Source organism: Neodiprion lecontei, chromosome 4, assembly GCF_021901455.1.
Source record: "Neodiprion lecontei isolate iyNeoLeco1 chromosome 4, iyNeoLeco1.1, whole genome shotgun sequence".
NCBI classification, from domain to species: domain Eukaryota; kingdom Metazoa; phylum Arthropoda; class Insecta; order Hymenoptera; family Diprionidae; genus Neodiprion; species Neodiprion lecontei.
In genome coordinates this window covers 37,667,673-37,683,830 of record NC_060263.1, presented here as the reverse complement: position 1 = coordinate 37,683,830, position 16,158 = coordinate 37,667,673, and the positions used below count along the sequence as shown (strand labels likewise).

At 38.8% G+C, this 16,158-nt stretch overlaps 1 protein-coding gene across 8 annotated transcripts in view; it reads right to left on the bottom strand.

Moving 5' to 3' along the window:
* Positions 1 to 16,158, bottom strand: part of LOC107225685 — a 155,073-nt gene that overhangs the window by 31,426 nt on the left and 107,489 nt on the right. For all 8 annotated transcript variants that reach the window (XM_046737199.1, XM_046737197.1, XM_046737198.1 and 5 more), the window contains 2 exons: positions 3,529 to 3,667; positions 2,879 to 2,943 (listed from right to left, as the gene is read on the bottom strand). In XM_046737199.1, coding sequence (XP_046593155.1) covers positions 2,879 to 2,943; positions 3,529 to 3,667 — 204 coding nt within the window. The remainder of the gene's footprint in view (positions 1 to 2,878; positions 2,944 to 3,528; positions 3,668 to 16,158) is intronic.

Here is a 16,158-nt window from a genome sequence, read left to right as displayed (position 1 = left end):
GTTTTGAATAGCCTACGAAAATTCGTTTAATTCGTACGAGTAAAATTCTGGTATTGTTTCGAAAAAGCGATCATTTCATTTTATCGCTGAAAAATCAAATGATAATTCCTTCGTATTATACTGAACGCTGTGATTACTCTCGCATCTTTAAAAGTCTAATTCCCATTCAAAAATCCTCTGTAATCGATCGTACGTCGATTTTAAAATTGAAAAAGGAAAAGCTAAATAAAACAAAAAACAAAAAAAAAAAAATTGTTTTGTCGGAGCGTTTCAACGTCCGACGGATCGTGTATAATTTTTGTATGCACGATATTACATGCGCATCGTGCGTGCGATGCATCCGTGAATTCCGTAGGGAATGGAAGGGCGATACAAGAACATCGTGTAAGAGCGATGTAATTTAAAAACTATTAGTATACACCGTGTCGGTGAAAAAGCACAATATTATGTCCCCCCCCCTCTTTCACCCCTGCCGACGTTGCACCGGCGACGTATTCTACGGACACGAATCCACCCCCTTTTCCCACCCCCTCAGCCGCGGTGGCTGCGGTGCGACACTATGCAGATTAAAATTCGATAAAAACACCCGACTTTGACAAATCGTCGAAAAATGCAGGCCAGAGGTGGAAACCGCGTTCGCTTCGTTTCTGTACTCGGTTGGTTTTATACATCTGCTGCTCCGTACATCTGCGTCGCCGTTATTTTTTTACTAAATTCACCTTGCAATATCTCCTTGGTATGGGAATGAAGAAAAAATTGATAAATAAAATTGAAAGGAATGTAAATACAATTAAACGAGAAAGAATAACGGTGATCGGCAATGAAAAAGTAAATTTGCGCCAGTTTTGTTAATTTTTTTGTTCTTGTTTCATCGAAATATGCTTGTCAAATATATAATGCTTTGTAATTCGATTCAACGTCTTCGCGTCGTTGCGAAAAATTCATCCGATGTAATAATTTATTCGACAATATTGTTTGTTCCGTGTTGAATTATTGTATGATCGTAACAGTCGTGAATTTTCATTGAAAAAGATGAATAGAAAAGTATGGCGGTGGCTTTTCGTTATTAAGAGTTGTGATTTTATACGCTGCACCGAATTTACTTCCTTCGATCTTCGATAGATTTTAATTAATCGTTTGTTACAATTTTTTTTTTTTCTTACATCGAAGCGGACGTCAATCTTTTTCAACTCACTTTTCCTTGTCCATAACATATTTTCGCATAGATCAGGTTTATATAAACGGCAGAAGAAAAAAAAAAAAAAAAAAAAAAACTCCAGCCATTAATTAATTTACAATTTCGTACGGCATAATTATAATTATAAACTTGTAAGTAAGCAGCAGACCATCAAACAAGATTTTTTTTGCAAGTGTATATTATACCGTACAAGCATAAAAAAAATTTACTCCAAATTCTCATTTCCCATTTTATTATTACGGTATATTTCTGGAATAACAATTATCATTGGATAATTACTTCGAAATTGAATCGCGTTCATTTTCGTTAAAATTCGAACGTATATGATAAGTTTCCAAGTGTAAACCGGCGTCGTGTAAATAATTGAAAAAATCCCGAGGCTCGTTTATCGCGCGGCAGGTTTTCGCATGTACGTGTGTATGTACATATATTCATATATATATATATGTATATACACGTGCCTATATGTTAAAGGTTCGCGGTTTTTGCGGCCAGCGTATTACTGCACACATCCTGGAACCGCGCGCGGTTTTTCTCTATCAAAACTGGGTAGAAAAAGCGACGTCGGGCAGCTTATATCAGAGGGTGGATTTTTCCCTGGTATGTAATTCGTTACATTATTCCGTGTTATGTACACGTGAGATTTTGTTTGCAGGAAGCAGCATATTACGCACGCAAAGGGAAAAACTGATTGCTCCCTTCGGAATGAAATTAAACGCCCGTTATCCTTTCACGCTTTGCCCTTTGCAGGATATTCCCTCCCTCCCTTCCATCCTTCAGTCGTCAAATTTGCTCGTTCCAATACTGACGCGCCCTTCGGACTTTCACCCTGCATTCGTAATCACGCTTCGACATTGTTTTTTTTTAACAATATACCGATGCAACACGGTTTTCAAGGGATGGAAATGGGCGCGGGAATCTCTGCTGCTGAATTTTGATACCCGTTTGCCGCCACTCGATGGACAATTTACACGGATTGATTGATTTCGGTGTCGTTATAGTCGTGGGGCGGGGTTGAAGTTCCGAATTTTAAGAGTTCTGACAGCGCCTGAGTCAGAATTATTTGACGTTGAAACTTGGAAGTAATGAAATTGAACTTTGGAGAAACAACAAAGATTCGAATGGTCGAAAGCTAATGGCTCAAAGTTCCAGAATGCAAGATTTCGAAAATTCAAGTTACGATAGAGAAAAATTTTGAAAAATGAAGTTTCGTTGGAGCAAAATTCCGAAAATTGAAATATACTCGCACAGCGTAGTTTGCTCAACGAGTCGGTGTGTAAAGTCAGAAAAATCAAAAATCTAAACGACCAGGATTACGAACGCAAAAATACCGAACATCCAAAACAAAGAAAGATCAAAGTGGTGAAATTTCACCAAGCCAGAAATTCACACAGCCGAAAATCTTCGATCATTCGGAATTTCGATGTTTCAGATTTTTAAACTTTCTCACTTTCGCACTTTCGGAACGTTGAGCGTCGACCTCCGGAGCTTTTGAGACTTCGATGTTTCGTCAAAATTTGATTTCCTTACTTCAAGTTTCGCCACCGAATAATTTGGAATTTGGCACTTTGAGAACTTTTCAAATTCGGAATTTCAACCCCGCTCCATAGTCGAATCTTCCCCCCTGTGTCTTAATCTACTCTAATTAATCTATGTACGTTAAACTCGACTCAGACTCACTTTCTTTGTACTGCAGGACGTTCGGGTGCTTTTCGTGTATCACGACGCAGCGATAACACGATTTTCTGCAACAAAACAAAGAGCAATTTTTACTATTCCTGTAGCTGAAACGACGAATTAACAATCATTGATTATTTCTGACGAGTCAATTTTTACCGAATTATACAACTAGAGTAAATAAACTTATAAAAAATGTTATCAACTATTTCTATGAGTTTCGAACGAAATTAGAACATCAAACAAACTCGATCGACTTTCGTTTCATACGTTTAGGAAAAATACTCTCTCGTTCATGGTGAACAAAATTTGTTATAAAGAAGATAAATAGATTGCAATATGTCCCGATTAATCTCCTTTTGCTAAGTATTAATAAAAAAATTAGTTCAACGTAATAATTAATTTCCTCTTTCCTGTAAGCCGAGAAAAAATGACTATTTCAAAATTTCCTTTCCCTATCTTCCAACGAGCAATGAAATACGTCAGAAATCCACTTACTGAAATCAAATCAACGAACGTAAATATCTTACGCGTCATAGGTTGAACAGACAAGCGAAGAGTAATAAAGCATTCCAGACTTATCGAGCGGTTTGATTATCCGCAGTTTTCACACGAATTCCAATACCTTAAATATCGCTTAAAAATCGACTTACTCGTCGACGAGGAGGAACTTGTCACCTTCGTTGTGGAGGCAGCGTCCCTTGCTTGAAAAAATGTTCCTCGATACGGTAATGGGTTGATAAACGCCGCTTTGGAACCAGCTGCCCTCCCATCGCGACGGAAAAGTGCATTCTGTAAAATCGATACGTATAAACTATATTACACAACACAGAGACCGGAGGGTTTTAAGCCGAAGCTAAAAGCGCTGTGCATTTTTAATGGCAACGTATTGAAATCGAGAATTGCGAATTTCTTCGGGGGAATTAAATTTCCATATTGAGGTACGAAATTCGCGAGATTTTGTAAACGTTAAATTGTCACTGTTATTATTGTACATAGTTTGGCCTGGTTTGGGTTTCAATCGAATTTCGTTCGCGTTTTCAAATATCGCCGTGATATTCCATCGTTAAACGATATTACTCCAAATATTGAATATAATTGATACCTCGGCCGCATTCGGGTATTACCTTTCAGTCTAGTTAATATCACCGTATTTTCATTACTTTCTATTGCGTCAATTCTGCGGTGACGTTTATCCACCTACAAAGGTACAAAATGCACAAAAACTGCTTCCACGAATACGAAATTGATTCGTTGCATTGCAGATACGCCGGAAAAACAATCTTTTCGCGACATTTTTTATCATCATGCGAAGGGAAGTGTCTGTCGGAAAATGGTACGTGGTAAAAAATTTGAACCGATTTGTCAGCCGGATGAAAAAGTTTTAAAAACAAAATTAGATGAAAATATTTCTAAAATGGAAATAAATTTACACTTTTTTTAGGTAAATACGTAAACTTTGAAGAACGTAAACGTTTATTTAGACAAAGTACATACGTCTGATAATAAAGCATCGAAAATCAATTTATTTCCGGTACAAACGAAAGTTCAAATTAAACGAGACGCGGCAATTTTTCACGCCCATTATTTGATTGTAAAATCCTTTATTATTTATACGTATATTATACTTTTAATTTACGAGGTTATAGACATATATTTCTGTTTCAGCCTTATCGGTGGTGATAAATTGAGCGATGTTGAAGAGGCCAGAGGACAAGACGTTAATCTATTCGGGGCGGTTTTAATTCTGCGGAAAAAACAAATTCCGGTATGACGGTGGCTTCGTATTACACATGGAAAAAGAGAAGAGAGGCTCCACGATTCTACTCGTCTATATTACGTATACAAACGATCCGATGTCACGCGACGAGATTCTGTGTCACAGAAGCAAACAGCGATTCCAAAGGCGAAAAATAAAGGGGTTGTAGATACGGAACAACGACTCGGCGGGTGGTTTTTTTCCCCTATTGTTCTATTCTCGATCTCCGATCTTCAATCCTTACGGCTATAATTTCGGAACTACGCCATTCTTATCACCGATATTATTTTGATGACGCTGGTTGTAAAAGTCACCGCTAGAAGTGCTCATGGCGATCCATTTCCCTTTGTTTATCGAAATGTTTACACGCATACCGAAAGAAAAACAAGAATATTGACCGGGCGTTGTTTTTTCACTTAAAATCATTGGTACACCTTATTTGATTTTCATTGCAGACTCGGCAATAAAACGGATTCTTTTGTAGTTGAAATGAATCGCGTCTGAAGCGATAAGAAATTCATCGACATCGCTCCCGATATTTATAAATAATTGACCAGTTAAATAAAAAAATTTGAAAATAATGCAGAGTACCGTTTCAGAGTTGAAAAAATGGCAGAAGAAAGAATTTTGCTACAAATTGAAAATTAGTCAGGCTCGTACGTCGATCGGTTTCGCGTGAAATTCTCCGTTTACGTGAAAGAAGGAAAGAAAAAATCATACGACGAAAAAAAAAAAAAAAAAAAAAAACACGAATAGCCGCATGAAATGGGCGAATTTGGTAATTCCATCATCAGCCACTTGCGTGCGTGTGACAGAAATTCGAGTCATCGATCGGCTGCACGAATGCTGCAGGGCGACACATTTTTGCAATCAAAATCCTCCCCCTTCCATCCTTTAACCGAATTTCTCGTCTCTTTTCCGGGATGCGGTTGCCGCTGCAATAGGCGGGCGAAAATCGGGAAACTCACGACTTGATCTCTTCCTTCGGGATCTGTAGCGACGAGGCGAGGCGAAAACGCTCCGGGGCCTCGTTACAAGGAAATTTGTAACCGCGACACGCGAATCTCACGCACTAGCTTCGAGGATCATCGAGGGACCGAAGGACCTTCCGAACCGCGATCCTAACCGCAAACGTATCCTGGCTTCCGTATCTTCGAACCCTCGACGATTCCTCCCAATTTTCGAGTGCCACCCTCGACGAGGGGTTGGCTAATTGAAATCTTCCTCCTTATTTTTTTCCTCGTTCTTCACCCATCCTTCCAGGAGTATGGAGGTATTTTTTGTATATCGATAGATCTGCGTGGAAACGACATTTTACCACATGCTTGCAACGTATTTCGAACAAAGATTATCTTAGGTGATGAAATCTCGATACGCGAGAGAAAAATTGTTTGAATTGATTTTTTGGACATGCTTAAAAATATTCTAAACGGTTCTACATTTGTTATTGTCACTGAAATTCTGTTTTCTTTTCGTTTTTTTTTTTTTTTTTTTTTTTTTTTTTTTTCCTTAACAGACATTTGTCTTACTTTGAAAGAATCTGCTCATAGTTATGAACAGCCGAAACTTCTTCTGTCAGTTGAAACGAAGCTAATCCCTCCTCAATGTTTTAGACCGAAAAGTTGACGAATCGAAAAATCTTATGCAGAAGCTGCATGCTTCTTCACGGCTTGAATTTCATAAAACTTGACAAATACTTCGTCAAATTTTTTTAGTATTCTAAAGATATTATATACAAGTTTACCGAAATTTTATACATGGAATAAAAATGATCAGTAATTTTGCATAAAATGAAATTTTTTTTTCTTATTTAGTTTCTACTGACCAATTGTCTAACTGTAAGTAAGAATAATAAAAATAATGAAAATTCTACACCGATGAAAAGATATATTTAATATACTATACATACGTATACTATGAGTATCGAATATCGTGAAATTCTTCTTCGTCTTATTAGCGATATATCTGCGGTGATATTTTTTTTTTTATTTATTCTGATCAATTAAGGTAAAAGCTCGCTGCAGTTATTTCGCGATGAGTATTAAAGTAAGCACGTCACGTTCCGAGCGGTGAATAAATGTCATTTATATATAAATAACAAGCAGAAAAGAAGCAGACTGCAGTTCGTGATGAAAAATAGGTATACATACGTCCGTACGAACAGCCAGACGTAAAGTTTGGTTCGAAATTTTTGATGAGAAAGAAATGGATTGTCGGGAACGTCGACGTCTGTCCGACTGTCCGTACGTCTCACCGCTTCAAACGAGGCGAACAGGCAGAAGAAGGGTGAGTTAAAAACTGACGAGAGCTGCGGGGGGAGACAGAAAGAGAGAGAGAGAGAGAGAGAGAGAGAGAAAGAGAGAAGGAATAGAGACGGATATGAGGCGCGGGGGGAAAACGGTGGGCATTTTGACATTTGATACGGGGGAAGAGCAGAAGTGGAAGACGTCACTGCAGCGGCGAACAGCCACGGACTGCCTGTCACTTGTCAGCGTAAAAATTTTTACAACGAGAACAAGAAAGAAAGAAAGAAAGAAAGAAAGAAAGAATATAGGAAAAATAGGAAAAGAAGGGGTACGGGCAGATGGGCGGTGAGAGGGTGGCGTTGGAAAAAAATTTCATATTTCGCACTCACAATCAGTTTTCTCCGACATCGGCCCTCAGGACGATCGTAGACGTTGATTGAATACTTTATGAGACCGCGGGGAGGGGAACAAAAATCCGACATTTGTTCCCTGTAAGATTTCAACGTCTGATATTATGACGCGACGTCGACGTCGACCCCGTTCGTATCCGGTGATCGATGCGATATTGATTGAAACGCAATTAACCACAGTTGGAACAATGTTGTTTGTCGTACGATAACTAGAGTATTATTGAAATAAATTAGTAACATCGTTGAAATAACCGTTCGAATATTGACGGAATTAGAAAAAAAAATATTGTACAAGTTACCGTTGAGTGTTGGGTAATTTTAGTCTCATTGAAACGGTGAATATGTTAGTTTATTTCGCTAAATTATTTTCAGTAAAGCTTGAGGATTTCGCGCCTGCAATTTATTATATAGAAAATATGACAAGAGCGATCGTAATCGGAACGAATATATAATAACACATGCTAGATTTTTTTGGTTACAATTAGGAAAAAAAAATTTATAAATATCCATTTTTTTTTTTTTTCTACCCAGAATTATGTTACTCGGTTACGTTGAGAAGTACAGTAATAAAGTATGTGAGTTTTTCCCGTGTTATTTTAAACGCACAGCGAGAAAATATCACGGATATTCAATCGGATTTCAAACTTCCCTCCCTTTCCCGCGCTACCTTCGATATCGACGCGCCATTCGCCAGTGTTAAATTACGTCGCGTAACAGCTGATCGCGCGAATAAGGTTCTGGACGGTTCCTCGGGGACCGAACGTTGCGCGCTTGATCTCCGATCGGATTAACGTCCGTGACGAAGGCTCGGTTGATTAGATGGTTTCAACGACGTTGCAAAATACTTCACTTCCATCAATTTTATACCTTCACGTTCGCAGAAACTCACGAAATTCGACAGTGTTCCCGATGTTTTCGTTTCGGCCCGGTGAAGAGAGCGAGAGAGATAATAAAGTGGGGAAATTAATCCTGCATTTGAATGTTGAATTTTTAAAACCATGCTAAAAAAAAAAAAAATTGAAAAAACGAAACTTGCGCACTGCAAATAAAATTTATAAATCGCAAATTATTCAAACAGGAATTCGACGTGAAAATTGAGAGTGAGAAATGAGTGTTGGAGAAGAAGTGATAGTGTTCCAATATAAAAAAAAGAAAAAAAAAAAATCACTGACATTCTAAAGTTAGAATGTGGAAAATTTGAGGAAACAATTCATACGACTTTACACAAAAGCTGATATGATTTGACTGGTTTTCTGCATTGACTGCGTCCTGGAAGTCCACGTTGGCGAAAAGCGAAGAAAAGAGAAACAGAGAGAGAGAGAGAGAGAGAGAGAGAGAGAGAGAGAGAAAGAAAGGGAGACAGTGAGAGTGGAAAGTGCTCGGAAAACGAAGAAGAAAATGGAGATTTTGCACTCAGCGAAATAGCCAAACCAAGTGCCGTATCAGTCAGAGTAACATTTATAGATTATTTCGACGCGCATCGTCTCCCCAATCAATTTCTTATGCCTTCCGCCACTCGGCGAGAGAAAGAAAGAGTGAGAGTGAAAGAGAGAGAGAGAGAGAGAGAGAGAGAGAGAGGGGGGGTGGCCCCAAAATCCAGTGACGTACCGATGTGTACGCTTCTGATTCCCCGGGGAGAAACGAGGGCCATTTTACGGGCCATTTCACACCGTGACGTCATCATCGAAAACAAACGAACTTGTCTGGGGGGAAAAAAAATTGCCCCATGCCCAGATCTCGCGTTACGTACAATTGCTATAGATGTATAGATCGTGTTTTCCGCCCTGTCGGCGAATTTTCAAACCGGTAAACGGGGCGATCGGTTTTTTGCGGATTAACACTTTCAATCCGTATAAAGCGTCGTCTGAAAAAAAAAAATTTCAGGACATATCCGCCTCCGGAATTAGAAAACACTGAGTAGGTTGTAAGAAAAGCTGACGTTAACGTCGACACTTTGTTTGAAATTGCTTCGGAATTGTTGAAAATTTTGTAGATTCGTTCAATTTCACTCTGAAACGGCTGTTTTCTAAACATTCGTAGATACACTTCTTTCCTATTGGTATGATCGAATATTCGATTTTACAACGAACAGCGGTATTGACTTGGTGAAAGAGAAAAAGAAAATCCGTCGCAGTGTCTTGGTCAACGATTTTGAAAGGATTTGAAACGAAGAATCGATGTCTGAGCGTTTTCTTACAATACCAGTATCGACTATTTTTGTATCGTTGATGAGATCTTCGTAGCTTGAGAATATACAGATAAACAATTTCATCAATACACTCAACGTAGCGATCAGTTAAATCTAATTAATATAGACAAAAATCCATCATTTCGAGTAAAGTGTCAATCGATAGTATTAAATAGAGAGTCGAAAGTACGAATAACTTAAAGAATTGAATATATAAAAATGCGAAACGTGTCAGCCGTCGTTCCGTCGGCACAAAAATTGTAAAGAAACGAGCGACGGCGGAAAATTTATACGCACACACGCGCGCGTTAAAAAATTGACGGACAGACGTTGATTTTAAATTCAATACTTTTGATTTGTTGAACGACGTTGAACATTACGCGGTGCTATTCGAGTCTCAACTCCTCAGGGAGCGTCTGTCTCGATTATAAAGTCATTTTCCATTTTCTTTCTCACATCCGGGGCTTGAAAATACCGTGTATCCAGGGTTGTATTCCCCCCCCCTCCCCCCCCCCCCCCCCCTCTCATTATCACCCGTTCATTTATTCATCAAGAATTTTCCCCCCAGATACTTTATACACAAATGACTAGTTACTTCGTGCCTACGAGAAATACGCGAGCCGGATCACATAAGCGTGGAAATTCCCTTCGTTGAGGGTTATCAGGACGAGGAGTTGACAAGTTCGAGAGCTCTTTCAATTTATCTCGAATCCCTGAGAACGGTCTTCCCTTTATTCCTACCTTCCTCTCCTCTACCTCTCCTATATTCCACCCCTATGAGAATGTCCCTCGAAGCGTTTTCGCACAGGTGGCATCGCATCGCGACGGCTGCGTAGGTGCGCGTTATTCGTACCTCAGATATTTATTACAATTCTGTCACGTCGAGGGTGGAGGGAAAACGAACTCTCATACTCGTCGGGAAAAGCTGGCGGTTTGGGGGGAGGGGGGGGGGGGGGGGGTGGAAGCCCGGGGGCGGTGATATTTAAATATTTTTCTTCCTCGGCATATTTCCTTCTCCCCCCCCACCCACCCCTCCTCCCCCCGCCGACCGTTTTCTTGTATTATACCAGACCGCAGCACGTATAACCGGCGGCTTCGCGTCCCTTCGCACCTCCGCTGGGGGCTCAAATTTTCATTTTTTATCGACTTACTGTCGAGTGGATGGTCTCCCGACATCCCTCCGCGATCACGTGCGCCGGCAAATCCACCCCATAGCGACGAATGATCATTATTCACCGGTCGATAAAGAAACCCTCCGCAATCGCGGCTCCTGGGACAGAAGAAATATTATAGAAAAGCGATAACGCAGAGGTCTAGGGTGGGTCACTGTTTTTAGAGAGGGTCTTCGATTTTTTATGAAAAATTTAACGCGAAGTTTTGTGGAAGGTTAACAATCGAAATCGTGTTTTCGGATATGCGAAAACCCAGGTCGAAGAATCTTGAAACACCGTACATTGAGAAAAATTTTGTTTCTTGTAGTAACTGGAAAAATTGTGTAAAACAGGTATCGTTGAAAAAACTGTTTGAATATTGTTGGAATTACGAAAAACGAGGTACGCCTAAACATTTTGCGCTATTGTCGATTCTTTTTTGGTTATTGCAACGCTAAATCAGTTTGTGAGGTTTGCTCTACTTTTTTAGTTAAACAAGGCTTTAAGGTCAATTTATTCTTGCACCAGCATTAAATTTTCGCAACAGTTGCAAGAAAATATAGCAACAGCGATCGTAATGAGAAAGAATAGTGACGGATAATAGAATTTCCGGTAACAGCTAGAAAAATAATTTTCATTTTCTACCTAGAAGTTTATTTTTCGATAATGGTAAAAAATGAAAATAGTTGAGGATTGAGCGGTAACCGGGACTAAAAATTTCTCTCAGTTTAGGGTGAAAGACAGAAAAGTAATGACGGAGAATACGGTAGATGAATTTAGAAAGTTAAATCCAACAGAATCGAACAAATGCATAGAAGCATGGGATAATGTCGAAATTATGGATTTTTGATTTTTATATTTCGACTAGCTTAGATATATTTGATGACTTTCTACAATTATTGTTAGATACTTTTTATACAGGATTTTCATAGGCTGAAAAATTCGATTTGACTAGATTATTAGACAACAATTGACAAATTGTTGGAATGGGAAGAAAATGAGGCGCAAGTAATTATTCCATGTAATTATATCTGTGAATAAAAAATTTTCTTGTCATCGCAACATCAAATCCGTTTATTTAATGTTCAGTTTACTACAGTTTTCTCGCTAAACATTATTGCTTCATTATTATCAAATTATGGCAATTGTGAGAATAAAATATGGCAGGAATCACTATAACCGGAAAGAATAGTAACAAATGGTAGATTTTTTGATGGCAGTTATAAAACTCGTGTTTATTTTACACCCAGAACCTAGATTTTTTGGTAACGATAAGAAATAAGAACAGATAAACTAAAAATTTCGCTCCATGTATACCGGGACAATCTGTTGAAACTTGAAAATCAACCGCGCATGCGCGAGTTTTATCGGCTTTTCCTGCAGGCTGGCCAATCCGAATTTTCAGCTGTCGAACTCTTTCTGCCGGCGATGCGGTTGATACGAATTTTCGAGGTTAGAATCTCAAATAATCGAGGCAGCGACTCGGAAAGGTTTCGGAAGCGTTTGTTGTCGGGTCGGAAAGTTGATTCTTCGAAGAACGCTCGGAATTCGATGCTTACGCTCTTTGAAAATTCAAACGTAGACATTTTGCGTAGGTTGGCCCGCCTGCGTCGCGGACAAAAATATCGCTGCGGGAAGATTTGGCCGACCAATGAGATTTAATTATTTGGCGCATGCGCGGTTCATTTTCATGTTTTAAGAGATTGTCCCGGTATATTTGACTTCATATACTTTGAATATCCGCGAATTAGATTTTCGCAGTATGGAAAATGAACCTTTCTACGAATTGGCCACTTGGCGAAAAGATCCCCCGCATTGCAGGCATCCGCGAACCATCAACAAAGTGTGCAAGGTACACACATAAGCGTGTATTATTATAGTGTGAGTGCGCGAGATAAATCCCGAGATATATTATCGAGGGTGGCTCGCTATTATGACGGAGGACCAATCTCGACTCTCGCTTGTTATTTGAGATAAGAAGAATATTTATTCGCCTAGGTATAATATATAAAGGTGGGCAGCTCGATATATCGGCAAAGTTTCTCCTGAGCGAACATATCAGGCGCTATTTGACCCTTGAACATCGGTCTTTTGATTTCGAGCCACCGTTATCCTCCATCCTCCCCCCGTTAATTTTTTCCCTCCCTGCACTTTCTCGCTTTCGGGAAAAACAGAAAAGGGAAAACAAAAAAACCAGCAGAATACCATCCAGCAGTCGTTCATCGCCACACGTCGTCGAACTCCAAGTTGTAATAAGAATAATCAAGGAAAAGAATCTGTATCATTCCCATGGCTCCACGAATGTGACGAAACAATTCGATGGCTTGGCTTCTCACTTCATCTGTATTATAAAATAAGCGGCTTCAGACTGGCCACGATCCAGCCTTTGAAATTCCCGTTCTTATTACACTGCAGGTTCCAGGTTCGTAGAGAAAGAAAAAAGAATAATATCCAATTCGAATTCCGAGCTAAAAATTTAGATTTGTAATTAACGATTTTAAAGCCTTAGGATACCATATTACATGAAAATATGACGATTTTTTTTTTTAATTTTGAATCACTGTAACGGAACCACCGTTGCAAGTTTTGGAAAGTCCGACCTTGGATTCGTTATCGACGCCCCAAAAAACCTACCAATTACTACGAAAATCGGAATATTTTTAGTTTTTCTTCAGCCTATCGAATACACCAGATTTAAATTTTGCAAGTATGACTTTAGATTCGTGATTAGCGACCCAAAAAATCTCACGGTACTAATTTTCATTCAAATCCGTCCATCCATTCTCCAGATATCATCGTATTTATTTGACTCGTTGAAATTTCGTTATTTAAATAATGGAAAAATACCGAACCGATCTTCGCAAAGATTCTCAAAACGCGTTCCTTCGTTGCCCAAAAGATTCCACTTCAAATAATAACCCTCAACAACGGTATCAGGCAAACTTTTACGCGCTCTCAGAAATCGCGCCATTTGCAAATACAATCAAAAATTTCAACGTGCAAAAACGTTGCAATCTTAGTTTTTCTTACGATAAAATTCAAAAATACGTTCAAGGTATTTTCTCACAGTAATAGGTACGAAAAAATTGTACTGAAAAACTTTTTCCACCGTTTCGTTTTTTGCAACGGTTAGTTTCCCTCCGTTTCTTTCCTATCCCCCTCCCCTGCGTTGCATATCTCTCTGATCTGTCTCCCCGCGTAATCTTCTTGTATCGAAAGTCGTAATCTCAAGTAGTCGCGGGGAACAGATCACGAGGCGCCATCTTGCATTATCATATCTCCCCGTCTGGCTGCTCCTTGTTTTTATTGTTTCTTTTATATCAAATCCCTCCCCTTTCCCTTCTTTTTTTTCACCCTTCAGCGTATTCTTTCGACTGTTGAAATGCCCGCGTTTATACATTGGCCTCTCTCTCTCTCTCTCTCTGTATTTTCTCTTTTTTCTTCTTTCTTCTCTGTATTTCACTCTGTATATGTGAATATCGTTACGTTATAACATTTTTCATGTACGCAATGCACACGTACATGCTACGCGTGCGTATACATTACCGCATCTAGTACCAATCAACGAAAATTTCGTCGTTTATCCATGCATGCATCACATACGTATACATATATGTACGCACATGATATATATATATATATATATATATATGTTTACACCCTGCTGCGGTATTCATCGTAAAAGACGATATTTTTTTATTTGCCCCCTTCGTTTTGCTTCCTTTTTTCTTTTTTTTTTCTTTTTCTTTTCTCTCTCTCTCTCTCTCTCTCTCTCTTCTTATTCGCACGGAGATTTAAACGTCAGGTTCTGCCAGGAGATAAAATTCGACGAGGGGTTGGGAATATTGTGTTGAGAAAATTCCATCGCGCATTCCCGCGTACGTGTTTGCGCGTACATATCTTTATTTTTTTTAAGCATCCTCGCGACGAAAAATCTTTAAAAAAAAAAAAAAAAAAAAAAGAACGAAACGCATCGTCTCTCTATTTATTAACATTGTGTAACAGTACGAAATCCCGTCGTGTCTGTGTAAAATTTTCGTTTGACATTTGTCCAATCTATTGAAACAACACGGGTGTTAAATCGTAGATTGAAATGATTGAAATAGTGTTACGGAAATGGATCAGGTGTCTCTTCGGTATTTAAAAGTTCTAAAAAAAAAAAAAAAAAAAAAAAACAATGAAAAGGGGTTTTGGACACTTTGAAAACGGTCCAGAATCTAAGGTCAACACGTGTATTGCAGAGTTTCATTTTTGATGTTTGGAAAGGAAATTGTATCATTTGTCAAGGTTTATGCGTCTAATTGTGAAAAAAAAAAAAAAATAGACAAAAAACACTGAATCGCCTTGCGTGCGGAGAAAAAACGAATGTGAGAAAAAGCGAAAAGCAGGTCTTAGCAACGTGGAACTTTTTCACTCGCGTGATGATCGCGTTTCATCTCACGGAAATAAGGAACGTTGCGTGTCCGTGCGTGGGTGGATAAAAATTTTGGAACGTGATAGAAGGAGGTTGGCAGTAATGTCAGGGGATTCCCCGGGACTCTGTACAGTCTGGTCTAGTACCCGCGGAAATAGCACCGGCAAAGGAATAAGGGAATAAGAGAAAAGAGAAAAGAGATACGGTTCGAGGTTATAACAGTAGAAATGGAGTAAATCGCGTCCGGGCGATTCTACGGAGTAAATATAGTTGTAAATAATAAATAGGATCGTTGGACGTACGGTTGAAACGCACGCGAATTCGAGGGAAAAAGAAACGAGAGTTGAACAAGGGAAGGAAACGGCGAATTGCCGGAAAACGTCCGACAAATTATCTTCCATTGTTAAATTTATTTTTAGGTTCGCTTACTTTATTTATTTATTCATTTATTTATCCATTTACTTCTGGTGTAAACCGTATATAAAACGATGCTACCATATATATATACTCGTATACGCGGACAATTACTCTTTGACCGCTTTTTGCACCCTTCGCTCTGATTTCTTCCTCTTCGATCGTCAGCATCGTCATTATTACTATTATTATACATGTATTCTCTTTGTGAATTCGTTTCGTCGAAAATTCAGAGTATATAAGATACGTAGGAGTCGATTGTAATCGTCGAATTAACCGGGTCGCTGAGCACCTACCCTTGTTCTTACTCTCCTCCTATCTCGTCTTTTCACCGTATTTCGTATTCCCTGCAGTAGCTTTATTTTCCTGTAAAAGACGATCCAAGTATGACGGAAAATTGTTCCATCGTTTCCGTTTTTTTTTTTTCTTTTTTTCTCTCCGTGTTATCTTTTATTCATAAGAAATTGTTATTTCGTCGAATGCATAAAAGAAAATTGATGTACAATCAAGGCTGTTAATTTATTTACAGGATATAAGTTGATAAGAGTAGAGAAACTGATATCGTTGACGTGAATAGCTGAATTTTGTGTACCTGTACATAATATATATATATATATACCGAGTCTGGAATATCATAAAATTGGAATTCCACTTAAGATATAGGCATATTATATTTTTAGGTGCAGGATTTTAGAGATCGA